This window comes from Bidens hawaiensis, unplaced genomic scaffold, assembly GCF_021521415.1.
Source record: "Bidens hawaiensis isolate Kalapana, Puna unplaced genomic scaffold, B.hawaiensis_p1.1 tig00016259_1, whole genome shotgun sequence".
Taxonomy (NCBI): domain Eukaryota; kingdom Viridiplantae; phylum Streptophyta; class Magnoliopsida; order Asterales; family Asteraceae; genus Bidens; species Bidens hawaiensis.
This window is the reverse complement of record NW_027492482.1, coordinates 100812-115169: the sequence shown is the minus strand read 5'-3', so window position 1 is coordinate 115169 and position 14358 is coordinate 100812. Positions and strand designations below refer to the sequence as shown.

Below are 14358 nucleotides of genomic sequence, written 5' to 3'. Positions count from 1 at the left end.
ACACTCCCACCACCACCAATTGACTCACCGTCAACCAACCACCACCACTTGAGCACCATCAACCGATTCCAACGATAGTTTCAGGGTTCCGGCGACCTCAATAATTGAGGCTTTTACTAGAAAAAAGTTTCTACCGGTCTGATACAAAGTTACCAAGAATTTGGGACGGAAATGTTGACTTTTCGGGTAAAAACGTGAGGTTTCCGGCAAAAAAACGTTTTTCTGGCAAACTGCAACTAACGACGTTAGGATTCTGTTAGTCACAAACTGTTAGAAACGTATACGTCAAAAGTTGGGACCGTCAACAGCCAATTCGCTAATTGAGACTGGCAGTGACCAACATACAATAGTTGGGTTTAATATAAACCAATATTCCATTATTATATTATTATTCATTCATTCATATATATATACACAACACACACCATAGTTTCATTTCATGGTTTCATTTCTTCTTCTTTCATGGTTTCATTTCTTCTTCTTATTCAACTCAATTACACTCTCAAACCACCATAACATGAAGAGACACAGATGTTATTTAGACATTAGCATCGGTGGCGAATTAGAAGGCCGAATCGTTGTCGAATTGTTCACCGAAATTGTCCCGAAAACCGCAGAAAATTTCCGGGCACTTTGTACTGGGGAGAAAGGTACCAGCCCCATCACTGGTGTTCCACTTCACTATAAGGTCAATATTTAATTCAATATAGGGATGAACATTTTTTTACTGAGTACTGGTACTGTACAAGTATGGTACCTAACACAATCTGTACCGGTGTCGGATACTAGATTTTCATGTTTTTGGTACCGGTACCTTCCAGTTTTGAATTTTTCGATATTTTAATGGTATGATATCGAACCGGTATAGGATTTTCATGTTTTCGGAATTGGTACATTCACTTTCGGTATTTATTAATGGTACTGATCGAACACAATCGTACCTAGTACTTGATTCATGTTTTCAGTATCGGTACCATTCAGTTTTGATATGTTTTTTTTGTACTTTAAATGGTACCAATACCAAACACCACCCAATTGGTACCGGTACAGGTACTTGATTTTCATGTCTCCTGTATCGGTATCATTCAGTTTCGATATTTTTCAGTATTGTTAATGGTACGGATACCGAATACCAAACAATTGGTACCGGCTGTGTACTCACTTTTCATGTTTTCGGTGTTGGTACCATTCAGTTTCAATATCTTTCGGTATTTTTAATGGTAAAGATGCTGATCGGTACCAAACTGAACACAACCGGTACTCGATTTTCATGTTTCCGGCATTAGTGCTATTCAGTTTTTGAATTTTCTGTAATATTTAATTGTACCGATATCGACCGAAAATCGAAACACATATGGTAGTGGTACCTGATTTTCATGTTTTCGGTATTGGTACCATTCACTTTGTTATTTTTCAGTATTTTTAATGGCACTGATACCGATAAGTACCGAACCTAAAATAAGTATGGAATTGGGTATTATATGGTTTCACTCATTTTCTGTATCTGTATTTTTTAGTACAGTACCGATCTCATCCCGAGTTCAGTCTACAACATTTTTTTTTATTTTTAATTGGTTTTCAGGGAGTTAAATTCCACCGGTTGATCAAAAGCTCGAAAATAGAAGGTGGAGACATAACCGCGGGTGACGGTACAGGCGGAGAGTCAATCTACGGGCCCACATTCGACGATGAGAATTTCGATTTAAAACACGAAAGAAAAGGAATGTTGTCAATGGTTAATTCGGGCCCGAACACGAATGGGTCCAAGTTTCTTATTACCACAACCCGAACCCCGAATTTGGATGGGAAGTATGTTGTGTTTGGGAAAGTGGTTAAGGGAATGGGGACCGTTAAGGCGATTGAACATGTCGAGACTGATGACGATGATCGGCCCGTTGTTGATGTTGTTGTTGAGGATTGTGGGGAGATTAAAGACGGGGAGGATGACGGGGTTGGGAATTTTTTTAAAGACGGTGACGAGTACCCTGACTGGCCCGCTGATGTGGATAGCGGGCCGAGTCAGGTCTCGTGGTGGTTTGGTGCTGTGGATTCGATTCGGGCTTGTGGGAATGAAGCTTTTAAGGTTGTTGATTAGTTAAGTGATGGGTTGACGGGTTGAAATGTGCAACATGAATCTGGCCCATATTATTATTCGTGTCAAATAATAAATTTGGGCCAACCTAACACGATATGTTTGACCCATTTAAACAAAAAAAAAATGAAAACAAAATGGTTATAATGTGGAGTCGGTAGAGAAAATAAGTAAACGAAAAAAAAACAAAAAATTAATTATAATTTTTTTTAGTATTTACACAGGTTAACAGGTCAACCTGATTTGATACAGCTCAACTCGACCCCGACCCATATTTAACGGGCCGTGCTAGTAAGCCCAAAACATGTTTTTTTTTCGTGTCGAGAAAATAAGTAAACGAAAAAAAAAAAAAAAATATTAATTATAATATTTTTAACATTTAAATAGGTTAACCTGATTTGATTCAGCTAAACTCGAACCCGACCCATATTTAATGGGCCGTGCTAGTAGCCCAAAACATGTTTTTTTTGTGTTAGGTTCAGTTCGTGTTAACATTTGCCGTCAGTAGTTTAAATTCTTATTTTTTGAAGATTTAAGTGCAGAAGCAAGATTATAAAATGGCTCTTAGAAAGTATAAGAAAGCTGTGAGGTATTTGGATGTTTGCTGGGATAAAGAAGGAATCTGTGAAGGTAGACTAAAATTTTTATTCATTTTATTATTTATTTGCCTTTTTTTTACAAGAAAAGTCAAAACCGGTTCCAAACTCGTTTTCAAGCGGAAAAGGATAGGTTCAGTTTCAAAAAGGTTCCGTTCGACCGATTTAGTTCGGTTTTTACTGGTTTTAATGGAGGGTTCCCAACCCGGTTTCTACCCTACGATTAAGGTTGAAACTAGTTATGGTTCTTGTCAAACTGGTTCCTACGGCTATGTGTAATGAAGAGGCTACAAAATGGGGCGTTTTGTATCATATGATACCCAATCAGCAAAAATGATGGGTTTTTGTTTTAGGGGTGTTGTAGAATAATATATATATATATATACATACACACACACATATATATATACCACACACACAAAAATATAATAATATTAATCAAACAATAATTAGCGACAAAACACCCCCCCCTCTATCGTTCCATTTATCACCTGGGGGCGGTGTTCAACAAAAAAATCGCCTTATTTTTTATGGTTTTGTCGCCCACTACATGTGGGCTAATTGAAAAATCATGTTTCTAGGTAGCACATGCACATACTTCACCCACTTTTTACTTTTTAACTTTTTGTACTTATAAAGAGATTTTTATTGGGTATCAACTTTTTACATATTCATTTCCCAACTACAACTTATTTTCTTTAAAGGGTCTAAGTTTATATTAAGTTTATATTCCAACGCATTTCTATGAAACACGAGAGTATGGATGGCAAAAGAATCCAAAAGATTTGAGACGCGCAATATGATAGTATCCTAATTAAAACTTTATAATTGATTTTATAAGGCAAGTTTAAGAACAGGATCAAGCAATCTAAATCCCAATAGATAACTTTTTTTTAACCTGAGATTATAAACATTTGAGATGGGTAACAGGTCTTTTAAGATTAGTTTAAATTTTTTTGGAGGGTCTAAGTTTGTATATTCCAACGCACTTTTATGAAACGCGAGGGTAGGGATGGCAAAAGAACCCAAAAGATTTGAGACGCGTAATATGATAGTGTCCTAATTAAAACGGTATAATTGATTTTTAGGGTAAGTTTAAGTTCGGGATTAGGCAATCTGAATCCCAATAGATAACTTTTTTTTAACCACATGAGATTATAAACATTCAAGATGGGTAACGGGTCTTTTGAGCTTAGTTTAAAATTTTTTGTAGGGTTTAACCTTTTTGTATATTCCAACACACTTTTATGAAACGCGAGGATAGGGATGACAAAAGAACCCAAAAGATTTGAGATGCTTAATATGATAGTATCCTAATTAAAATTGTATAATTATTTTTAGGGTAAGCTTAAGATCGACAATCTGAATCCTAATAGATAACTTTTTTTAACCAAATGATATTATAAACATTCGAGATGGATAATGGGTCTTTTGCGACTAGTTTAAAATGTTTGCAGGATTGAGACATGCGTATTAGGCGATAGCCGATACCCGCAAATTAAGCAAAATATATTAATATAAAAATTTGAAACTATTAAAAATATAAAAACTGTAATCGAGTACTTAATATTTCAAGTCGTTGTCTCGATAATAATTTGCAGAAGGAACTATTTCCGTGGGGCGAAAGAAGGCACAGATATTCACAAACAGTGCTGTAAGTAACAATAATCAATCACATAACCAAGATTCAAAACAAAACTTGTGAACACATTTCATTATCATCAGGCTTGTAAACTGAAACTTGGGGATGCAAACGGAGCATTAATCGACATCGAATTCGCAACGCGTGACGGTGAAAACAACGCGAAGGCTTGGTTTCGCCAAGGTCAGGTCGGTAACTAGATCAAAAACAGTTAATTAGAATCCATGTATTTCATATTAATATAAAAAAAATATTAATCGTATCATGCAGGCGTATATGGCACTCAATGAGGTAGATAAGGCAATACAAAGTTTCAAGAAAGCTAAAGAGCTCGAGCCAAATGACGGTTAGACCCTCGCGTTCCAAAACTTCATATATAATATAATCTTGAGTAAACTGCGGTTTCCGTCCCCGTGGTTTGTCCAAATATGCAATTTTTGTCCAATAGTTTAAAATCTGGATTTTTTTCCCTGTGGTTTCATTTCACTTGCAATTAAACCTGACCCACTAACCCCGTTAAGTTTGAGCGTTAAACTCATTAGCGTGCCCCTCACATGCGGGGCAATTTTGTCCATTTTTTCTCTAAATACACCTCAACCGCTCACGCGAATGGGCTTGCGAATTAGGGTTAGGATTTATTTGGGGAGAAAAAGGACAAAACTGCCCATCACGTGAGGGACACGCTGATGGGTTTAACGACCAGACTTAACGGGTTAGTGGGGTCGGGTTTAATTGCAAGTGAAATGAAACCACAGGGACAGAATCGCAGATTTAAAACTATTGGACTAAAACCACAGATTCGGACAAACCACAGGGCCGAAAACCGCAGCTTACTTTATAATCTTAAAAATAATAAACTTTTAGTGTTTTGAGAGGGCGAAATGATATTTTGGCATTAATCAATATAAGGTTGACTAAATTTCAATATATGTTTGCAGCTGGAATAAGAAGGGAGCTAAACGCAGCAAAAGAGATAGTATGTTATCCATGTTGCGTTTATTTAATATTTAACATATTGTTGGTTCCAACGGTTACCTAAAATAATTAAATAAAATACAACACCTATAGGTTGCGAATAGACTCAAGAAAGAGAAGGCAGCATACGCCAATTATTTTTCGTCAAAATAAGGTTCGTACTTTCGAGGTTTGACACCACTGAAAAAAAAATGTTTTATAAACCTCATCAACTCAACACAAGAATCACATATATCTATTATATCACATCAAAGTTTTAAATGAAAACAATATTATCGTTTTTCAGGCGATGAAATATGTTCGAGTGGCGCACCTAAGAGTTGTAGTTGTCAAGCCCCAAGTCTCGAAGAGCAGCAATGGCTGCATCTCGACAGCTTTTGTGACTTTCCTTAGCATTCCTTATTATCTTCTCAATACCATTACTCAATAAAACCGGCCTGTCAGAAAAAAAAACATTTTTCACAAAAAATATTTTAAAAATGAAATCAATATAATCAGTGGCAAGGAATAATAAATTAATAATCCACCTGTTTTCGGGATTTCTGGCGACAAGATTACGGATCATAAGGCAAGCGTTTTTCTGCAGTTGATACGAGTTAGGAAACCTTTGCATTGATTGGATAGCAAGGTCTCCGGCTCCTGCTTCCATTGCCAAAGATGCGGTTGCGGGTGATCGCAAGCACAGGGTGCATATGATGGTCATCACCTGGATTTGCGACATGTGTACTTCATCTTAAGTTGTAATAAAAATGCTAGAAAAAATTCCATTAATTAATGTGAAATTATATTTTGATATATTTTATATAAGTTTTACCTCTTGGAGGACGGATGAATCATCGGCGAGTCTGCTAGAAAGTGTGATGAGCCTTTTTAACCCTCCTTTTTCAACAATGGCACTCTTGTTGAAGTCGCTTCCTGCCAACTAATTAAGTACCATATGTTTATTATACCAAGGGATGTTATAATTTAGGGCTGTGCACGGTTAGGTGAAACCGAAACCGAATTCATCGGTTTTTTGAAAATACAAACCGTTCAGTTTCGGTTTTTTCGGTTTTCGGGTTTTAGGTTATTTTCGGTTTCGGTTCGGTTATAGTTGGTTTTTTTCAATTATGTGTAGACATTGCAAAAAAAATTTAAAAATGAAGATGATAATTTTAAGCTTGTAAGAGTGTATTAGAGTACCACAAATATATTAAATACAAAAAACAAAAATAGACGCATGTTACGTGGAACCATACGAATACAAAGTTGTTAAGAGTAATAAAGTTTAAAATTCAACAAAGCTCTTAATAAAAAAAAACTAGAAAGTTTAGTTCTAATCTTTATTCATCATCTTGTTCATATTTAAAGTATAGTCTCAGTCTTCATCATCTTCATCACAATCAATCGGTTTGGTTCGGTTCTTTCGGTTTTTTAAAAATGTAAACCGAACCTAAACCGAAAATTCGGTTTTTCAAAAAAACAAAAAATTAACCGTCGGTTAATGCTTCGGTTCAGTTTTTTTTGGTTAATTCGGTTTTGGTTCGATTAATTCGTTTTCTGCTCACCCCTATTTAATATGTTAAGAAGCATAAAGTAATAACATTGCCACTAAATGTACCTAAATATTTTTCGACAATCCATCTAAGGTTAAATTTTTTAAGTAGATAATAGATTCATGGATTTTTGTCATTTCATAAATATAGATGTGGCAAAAGCTTTTATGTTAGGGCTATTTTTGTCATTTCGTAACTATAAAGGCCACCCAATATTCAACTTTTCTTATCAAGGCGATGCATATATGAAGACTACTTTAGGCCACCCAGATGGCGAAACATTTGTATGGTTTCATTTTTACCAATTCAGGCTAAAAACGTGTTGGATGATGAAAATGACCTAACGTACTTTAAAACCAAGATTACCTTTGATGTGGTGTCATCACATTATAGCTAAAAACATGTTGGTTTCATTTTTTGTTTACCAATATATGATTAAAACATGTTGGATGATCAAAACTGCCTTAAAATTATTAAAAATAAAAATGACCTTTAATGGGGCGTCCTCAACTTATAGGCTTATAACTTTAAAATTTTCTGTCTTCTCAACACAAAATTAAAGGCATTTTCGTCATCTGACATGTTTCTAACTTGATTTAAAATGAATGAAATCGGATACATACTTGGATGGTGTATAAACTATAAAGTAGTTTCAATACGCAGGTGGCCTTAACGAAAAAAGTAGGATACTTGGTGACTTCAAATAACATCATCCCTAAGTACTAAATCAAATGAATAAAATCTCTTTAAGAGCAAAAGATGACAAGAATGCCCCTAAATCCACATACACATGTTTTGAATATCATATAAAGTTGATTTTTTTAGTAGTTTCAGGGATATGTGTCAAAAGCTTTAAAGTTTAATCAAAAGCTTTGAAGCTCTAGGCATGCATGCTTAACATATAAAACATTATTTTTGTCAATATAGGAAATATGAAAATTATAAGTTTGGTAATATGTGAGAAACGAACTTGTAATTTGTTTAAATCAAATGATCAGATAATATATATACAAGGTGAAACTTTATAATTATTTGGACAAACCTTGGATAATAAGGAGCAACAAGCTTTAGCCACAGTTTTATTTCCTTGTACACCAGAGTCATCGATACAAGTGAGTAATGAATCTATGCCACCTTTTTCAGCAACTGTCCTGCATATTTCATCCTGAAACCAGAAACAACCAAAATTAATAAACCCATTTGGTTATACTTATAGTATAGGAATATAACAAGTGTGTATTGTCGTGTAGGAATAAATCACGTTTTTATTTATGTGATAAATAATTTAACAACTTTACCAATTGGATTGATTTTCAAAAGCTCTGATACAGACCAAAGAAAAGAATAATAATTAACAAGTTACTAAAATGATTCATATAAAACACAAAAGAAAGTTCTTTTATTAAATAAAACACACAAACAATGGGATTTGAACACATGACCTTTCATGCTATACACTAGTGTAACACCCAAAATTCTAAACAACCAATACATAACTTATCATCATCATCATCATCATCATCATCATCATCATCATCATCATCATCATCATCATCATCATCATCATCATCATCGTACTCAGTATATCCCACCAATAGCAATGCTATGGTAGGGTCTGAGGAGGGTAAGATGTAGACAGCCTTACTTCTATCCCATAGGGATAGAGAGGCTGCTTCCGGTGAGACCCCCGGCTCGATATAAAAATCTTAGCACATAGATTATTTTTCATAGTAAGTAAAATTCACTATATACTATTCAGAAACTAAGCTATCAAAGTTTTAAACTTTGAATTTATACAAGTCATCATGCTTCATTACACAAAAGATCTTGTCTTTAAACAAGGAAAAAGTGCAAGAATTATATTCTAAATTGGTTTCTAGTTTGCACATAATTGCAATTGGGTTGCTAAAATGGGAAAAAATTAAAAGTCGTTTCTATTTCATAGATGCATGAAACACAAATTTCATTAGCATTTGGAATATAGCACTCACATTCACTGCAACGGCTTTTAGTGCAATAGTTGCCGATACAAGACTCGGTGAGTTAATTCCATAATTCAATGACTCGACAAGAGCTTCAGCAATTCCAACTTTGGCAAATTGTCGAGCATACCCATAAACCTAAAAATACAAACATAAAGAATCTGTTTTAACAACACACAAATTATAGGATAAACTCCAAAATATTGAACCATAGGCTAACTTACTTGTGAAGCCACTACACGGTTATCATCAGCAGCCAAAAGTACTCTAATAGCATCGTATAAACTAGGAATGCATACTTTGTTATGTTTCTTCATAATTGTAACCATTAACTCATCTATGTGTAATTCCACAAAAGATTCCTTAATAACCTCATTACCGGTTGAAGCAGCAGCAACAACAGAAAAACCACTGTTCAAAATATTCACATTTTCCGTTTCTTTGGTTAGAATCTCCATCAACATATTTGGTCCTCCACTTTGCCTAAATGTTTCTGTACTTTGAAGATCTGCATGAAATAGAAACAAACTTTACACGTTTTCCTCATTTTAGCAACATGTGCTAAACTAAATGCAAAATAGAAACTACTTATGATTTATTAACGATTTTAGCTACCAACCACATTTTAACTAATCTACTTACTTAATATACTTATTATGTTATATTTAAAAGTGATTATTAGATCATATCAAAAGACAAAAGACATAAACAAATGTACTACAATACTAAAACAAGAAATAAGTTTTTAAAACTAAGCAAAAAATGGCATGCTATATTGCTATCTTTTTAATAGGTTATTCATTGCTACAACAGGTAATAAAATGTAATTTGGTTCCTAAAATTGGCAATATGGGATCTATTACGATCGGGATAAGGTGTAAACCGTAAATTTCATTTCCATTTCATACGGTTTGCCCTATTAATGTATAAACTGGATAGCATTGCCAAAACCTTCAAGTCTTCAAGACTTCGCATTGCAAATTGTGATCTATTCGTAATTCAGTTTAAAGATCACAACATATTAAGGTTGTAAAGTTAAATCTTAGGGGTTCAAACAAGCCAAGCCGTTTGTGGGCTACTCGAGATCAAATCAAAATAAAAGCTTGAAACATGCCGAGCGATATCAAGCCCGGGCCTCAAATAAAGCTCGTGTACATATCAAGCCCGAGCTTGAGCCTTGTATGAGAAGAACGTTTAGGCTCGTCAAGCCTTAACAAGTCTAATTTACTTTAAAGTTTAAAGTTTTAACTCTTTTAAAGTTTAAAGTTTTAACTCTTTTGAATTTCTAAGTATTAATTTCACACTGAGGTCGAGCCAAGCTTACGCTCATTAAGGTTTTTCTCAAAATATATATAGTGCTTAATTAACAATGTATATAAACTAATTAGTAATTAATTAACAAATACTAAACCAGGCGAGCTTGAGCTTATTCAAAAAATGACTCATGAGCCGAGTTCGAGCTTTAAGAAAAAAAGCTCGAAATAAGCCCGAGCTCGAGATGTTGTAAGTCAAAACTAGACGATCTCGAGCCTAGTCGAGCTCGGACCAGGCTTGACTTGTTTGTTTTGTACCCCTAACAACTACATGGATAATGACCTTCTACTTATTCACATTCTATTCTATGCTCAGTCAGAATATACACACACACATAGGCTGATAGTAATGATCTAACACATCATCATCATCATCATCATCGTACTCAGTATATCCCACCAATAGCAAAGCTAAGTAATGATCTAACACAAAACAAAAATAACTCCGGTTATTATTGATGAGCCGAGTTCGAGAAAAGAGCTCGAAACGAGCTGAGCTTGAGCTCTTCCCTAAGAACTACATGACTAATGACCTTCTACTTATTCACAATTTAAGCATTCTATTCTATGCTCAGTCACAGTTGCCTTGCCAGAGGATATACAATTAGCTAATACAAACAATTATCAAGTAAACAGTTATCAATAACCGGAGTTAAAAATAACTCTGGTTATTGATGAGCCGAGCTCGATCTCTTGTAAGTCAAAACGAGACGACCTCGGACTAGGTTTGCACCCCTAAGAACTACTACATGACTAATGACCTCTTTCTACTTATTCACAATTTAAGCATTCTATTCTATTCTATGCTCAGTCAGTCACAGTTGACATACAATTAGCTAGCTAATAATACAATTATCAACTAAACATATACATTTAATTAGCTTTTAACTAATCATATCATATCATACCATGAACAAACAAAGCCAACGCATCTAAAGCCGCCGATACGACTACTACCGAACCACTCGCTTTCAAACACAAACCACACATCAACTCACGAGTCGAGCTCAAGCTAAGTCGAGCTCAGCTCATTTAAAATCGGTACAGGTATTCAGTAAAAAATGTGCATCCCTAAATCTATGTCACGGTTACCAAACAACACACACACATCTAAATAATCTAACACAAAACCAAAACAACTACAAATCACAATCATACCATTCAGAAACAAAGCCAACGCATCGAAAGCCGATACGACCATCGAATCACATCCACTACCCCTAGCTGCTTTCACACACACACTACACATCAACTCCACACCTCCATTCCTCGAACCAACGGCACGGTTACTCCCCGAACCATCTCTCAACACTTCCAACAACCTCTCAAACAAACCTACCGCTTCTTCGGTCCAATCGGACACGTGTACCAGCTGTTTGATTCGATCTAACACCTGGATAACTGGATTGGACTCGCCGGGAAGTGTATTGGTTATAATGCCGGAGAGATCGACGTTTTGAAGAGTTAGGGTTTCGATTGCGTCAGCTAGGGCTTCGGATGGTTCCATACCGAGATCGGTTATGTTTTCGGTTACTAAGTCGTTGAATGCTTGCTGAGAGATTGAACGATTGGTAGAAGCCATTGGTGGTTGGTGGTTGCCGGAGATATTAATAATAATAATAATTATTATTATTATTATTATAGGCTGTGGTGGTGGTGGTGGTGGTGGTGGTGGTGGTGGAAACTGGAAATGGAGTGTGTATAAGTGTGACTCAGTGACTGTATTGATAATATACTGAAATTCAAATAATCCTCAATCTATATAATTATGTTAAAATCACAGACGGAATGAAAATGGACATAATACCAATTTTGTTTTTGTTTTGGTACCGTAAACTACGGTTGTTAAAATGTTCGCAACTTATTGCTGGTCCGTCGCTTGCTCAAAAATCGCTTGAAAAATGCTCGTTCAGTTTTGGCTTGGTTTGGAAATGAGTCGTTCTGTTGCGTCCAGTTTGACAACAAACAAAGCACGAGCAAAGCCTCGCTCAATTAGGTTCGGTTCGTTTTTGCTTAAATTATTTTTTATTTATTATTTATATATATATGTATATACATATATATATATATATATTATGGGTTTGGATCAAATACAAATGAAATTAACGTGCTAAACATAAGAATCAAGTAGAGTAATTATATATACAAGTAGAGTAATTATGTAATTACTCTATGATGCAATTACATAATTACTCTACTTGTATATATAATTACTCTACTTGATTAACGTGCATCATAGAGTAATTACATAATTACTCTACTTGTATATATAATTACTCTACTTGATTTTCACGTTTAGCACGTTAATTTCATTTGTACGTTAACCTTCCCTATATATATGTATATATATAAAAATAAAGTGCTTTTTGAAATTTTCTTCGTTTGTGTTGACTTTAAAGTTCAATTTTAAACTCTAGCTACTCGTTTTATATATGTTTTCTAGTTAACTTTGAGTCTTAGACAGTTTACGGTTAAAAGTCTATAAATTTTGAAGCTGAAAGTTTTGAATTAATGATATCTTTTACTTTTATAAATTTATAATTAAAAAATTTGTAAGAAACCAAGCCAAAACAAGGTGCTCAGTTTCAAACCAAACCAAGTTAAAGCATAAAAGTATCGCTCGTTTCTTAAAATTCAATCCACTCGGTTCAGCTAGCTTTCAAATCAAACTAAGTATGAGCAAACCTGCGTTCGGTTTGATTCAGTTCGTGAGCAGCCCTACCGTAAACAAACGTGGAGAAAAATGACAGAATTTTAATACTAGTTTGAGTAAAGTGCTATTTTCGTCCGTGCGGTTTGTCAAATAATGCGAATTTTGTTCAAAAAGTTTATTTTTTGCATATGGACCCTCCCCGTTTCCCGGTTACTGCCAATTACATCCAAATCACTCTCCGTTAAATTTTATCGTTAAGCCATGAGCAAACGTGTCTTTTCACTCTTTCTTTATTATAATACTTATTTAAGTGAACTGCGGTTTTCGTCCCTCTGGTTTGTCCAAATCTGCAGTTTTAGTCCAGTAGTTTTAAATTTGCAATTTTCTTTCATATGGTTTCATTTCACTTGCAATTAAACCCGAATTCTCTAATCTATATGGGGCTACAACCCCCCCCCCCCCTCCGGGGGGGGGGGGGGGGGTCTACAAAGATGAACAAAGCTACCCCTCGATCTTGTTTTCATGTTCGCTTCAGATCTACCATGAAACAGAGGAAAAGTGCGGGGTGGGGGGAGGAGAGGTTACCGCATGAGTTTTCCCCTTTTCATAAACAAAAAATATAGTGGAGGCTCGTTATGAGAACATGCCATAAATGAAAGGTGAATACCCCTTATATAAAGAGTTCATTTGCCACCATCATGAAACGCTACCCTCAGTGGGCCAAACCGGTTAGGGGTACCTCCACAAAACCCCTCAGCCCAGTAAACACGTTAGATTACTTTGGGCATTAATGTTAAGTTAGTAGACAATAATAATATAATAAATATAACACCTAATATAATAGATAAAAGTCGTAATCGGGGTCAGGTACCCTATCTCTTCAATAACCTTTATAAAATTCAAACAGTTTTTGTGTTGTAGATATAAAATTTTAAAATATTGTATCGAAAATACAAATTTTGTCCGTATTATTTAGTTAAATGATATATATTTTTGTTAATTTATTGTATTTTCCCTTTTAAGCATTGCAAAGTAGTTTGTTTTTAGTTCAGTAACCATTACTTCTTAACTATATACATAGTAGTGTATAGGAAGTGTTTTCTTTTATGATGCAATGTAACAGGCCCGGCTATGAGGGTGGGCTGGGAGGGCTGAAGTCCCAGGCCCACTCCTTTTTTAGGGCCCATCAGTTTTAAAAAAAAATTATATATGTATATGGCCCATGATACTTGAAGGCCCGTTTGGCTGGAAAAAAAATAATACTGATAATATATAGAAGTTGGAATACAATCAGACGCATGATGCCATGACCATCCCGCTTAAACAAACACCGGCTTTCTTACCATCGCCGGATTTCTTCCCTTCGCCGGAGAACTTCTGCGGCTTTGCTTTTCGCCATCACCGAAATCCGACACTCCGACTCAGTTTCCTACCGACCACACTTAAACCAGGTTAAACATATTATATGTTATATGTTTTATTTCTTTTTTAATAGTGGGGTATTTCGTATATCAATATATGTTTTGTTATGTTTATACTTGTTTTTGGTGTTTGAATTGTTGATGTAGGG

The 14358-nt window shown here is 35.1% G+C and overlaps 2 protein-coding genes across 3 annotated transcripts; one reads left to right on the top strand and one right to left on the bottom strand.

The window, feature by feature from the left end:
- Positions 1–468: 468 nt before the first annotated feature.
- Positions 469–5661, top strand: LOC143551068 (peptidyl-prolyl cis-trans isomerase CYP40-like). 2 transcript variants are annotated; one of them, XM_077041586.1, is made up of 9 exons: positions 469–688; positions 1583–2083; positions 2635–2722; positions 4290–4342; positions 4414–4518; positions 4601–4676; positions 5269–5306; positions 5399–5459; positions 5592–5661. In XM_077041586.1, exons 1-8 carry the CDS (start codon positions 518–520, stop codon positions 5456–5458), a joined length of 1092 nt encoding a protein of 363 aa, XP_076897701.1. In that variant the 5' UTR covers positions 469–517; the 3' UTR covers position 5459; positions 5592–5661. The 2 variants fall into 2 exon arrangements, 1 of the variants encoding a protein (XP_076897701.1); XR_013138436.1 differs by lacking the exon at positions 5592–5661 and having other exon boundaries at positions 4414–4513.
- On the bottom strand, positions 4349–11748 carry LOC143551067 (uncharacterized). The gene is made up of 8 exons (XM_077041585.1): positions 11294–11748; positions 9047–9330; positions 8832–8960; positions 7883–8005; positions 6120–6227; positions 5833–6011; positions 5619–5742; positions 4349–4526 (listed from the first exon to the last, which is right to left on the bottom strand). The coding sequence occupies exons 1-7, from the start codon at positions 11715–11717 to the stop codon at positions 5619–5621; spliced, it is 1371 nt and encodes a 456-aa protein (XP_076897700.1). The 5' UTR covers positions 11718–11748; the 3' UTR covers positions 4349–4526.
- Between the last annotated feature and the right edge of the window lie 2610 nt (positions 11749–14358).

Excerpts from the sequence above, each read along its gene's own strand:
- LOC143551068 (XM_077041586.1), top strand. The coding sequence starts at position 518 with ATGAAGAGACACAGATGTTATTTAGACATTAGCATCGGTGGCGAATTA. Across the intron at positions 2,723-4,289 it reads TAAAGAAGGAATCTGTGAAG|AAGGAACTATTTCCGTGGGG; the intron begins GTAGACTAAAAT and ends AATAATTTGCAG. Across the intron at positions 4,343-4,413 it reads AGATATTCACAAACAGTGCT|GCTTGTAAACTGAAACTTGG; the intron begins GTAAGTAACAAT and ends CATTATCATCAG.
- LOC143551067 (XM_077041585.1), bottom strand. The coding sequence starts at position 11,717 with ATGGCTTCTACCAATCGTTCAATCTCTCAGCAAGCATTCAACGACTTA. Across the intron at positions 9,331-11,293 it reads GTTGGCTTTGTTTCTGAATG|ATCTTCAAAGTACAGAAACA; the intron begins GTATGATTGTGA and ends TATTTCATGCAG. Across the intron at positions 6,228-7,882 it reads GTTGCTCCTTATTATCCAAG|TTGGCAGGAAGCGACTTCAA; the intron begins GTTTGTCCAAAT and ends GTACTTAATTAG.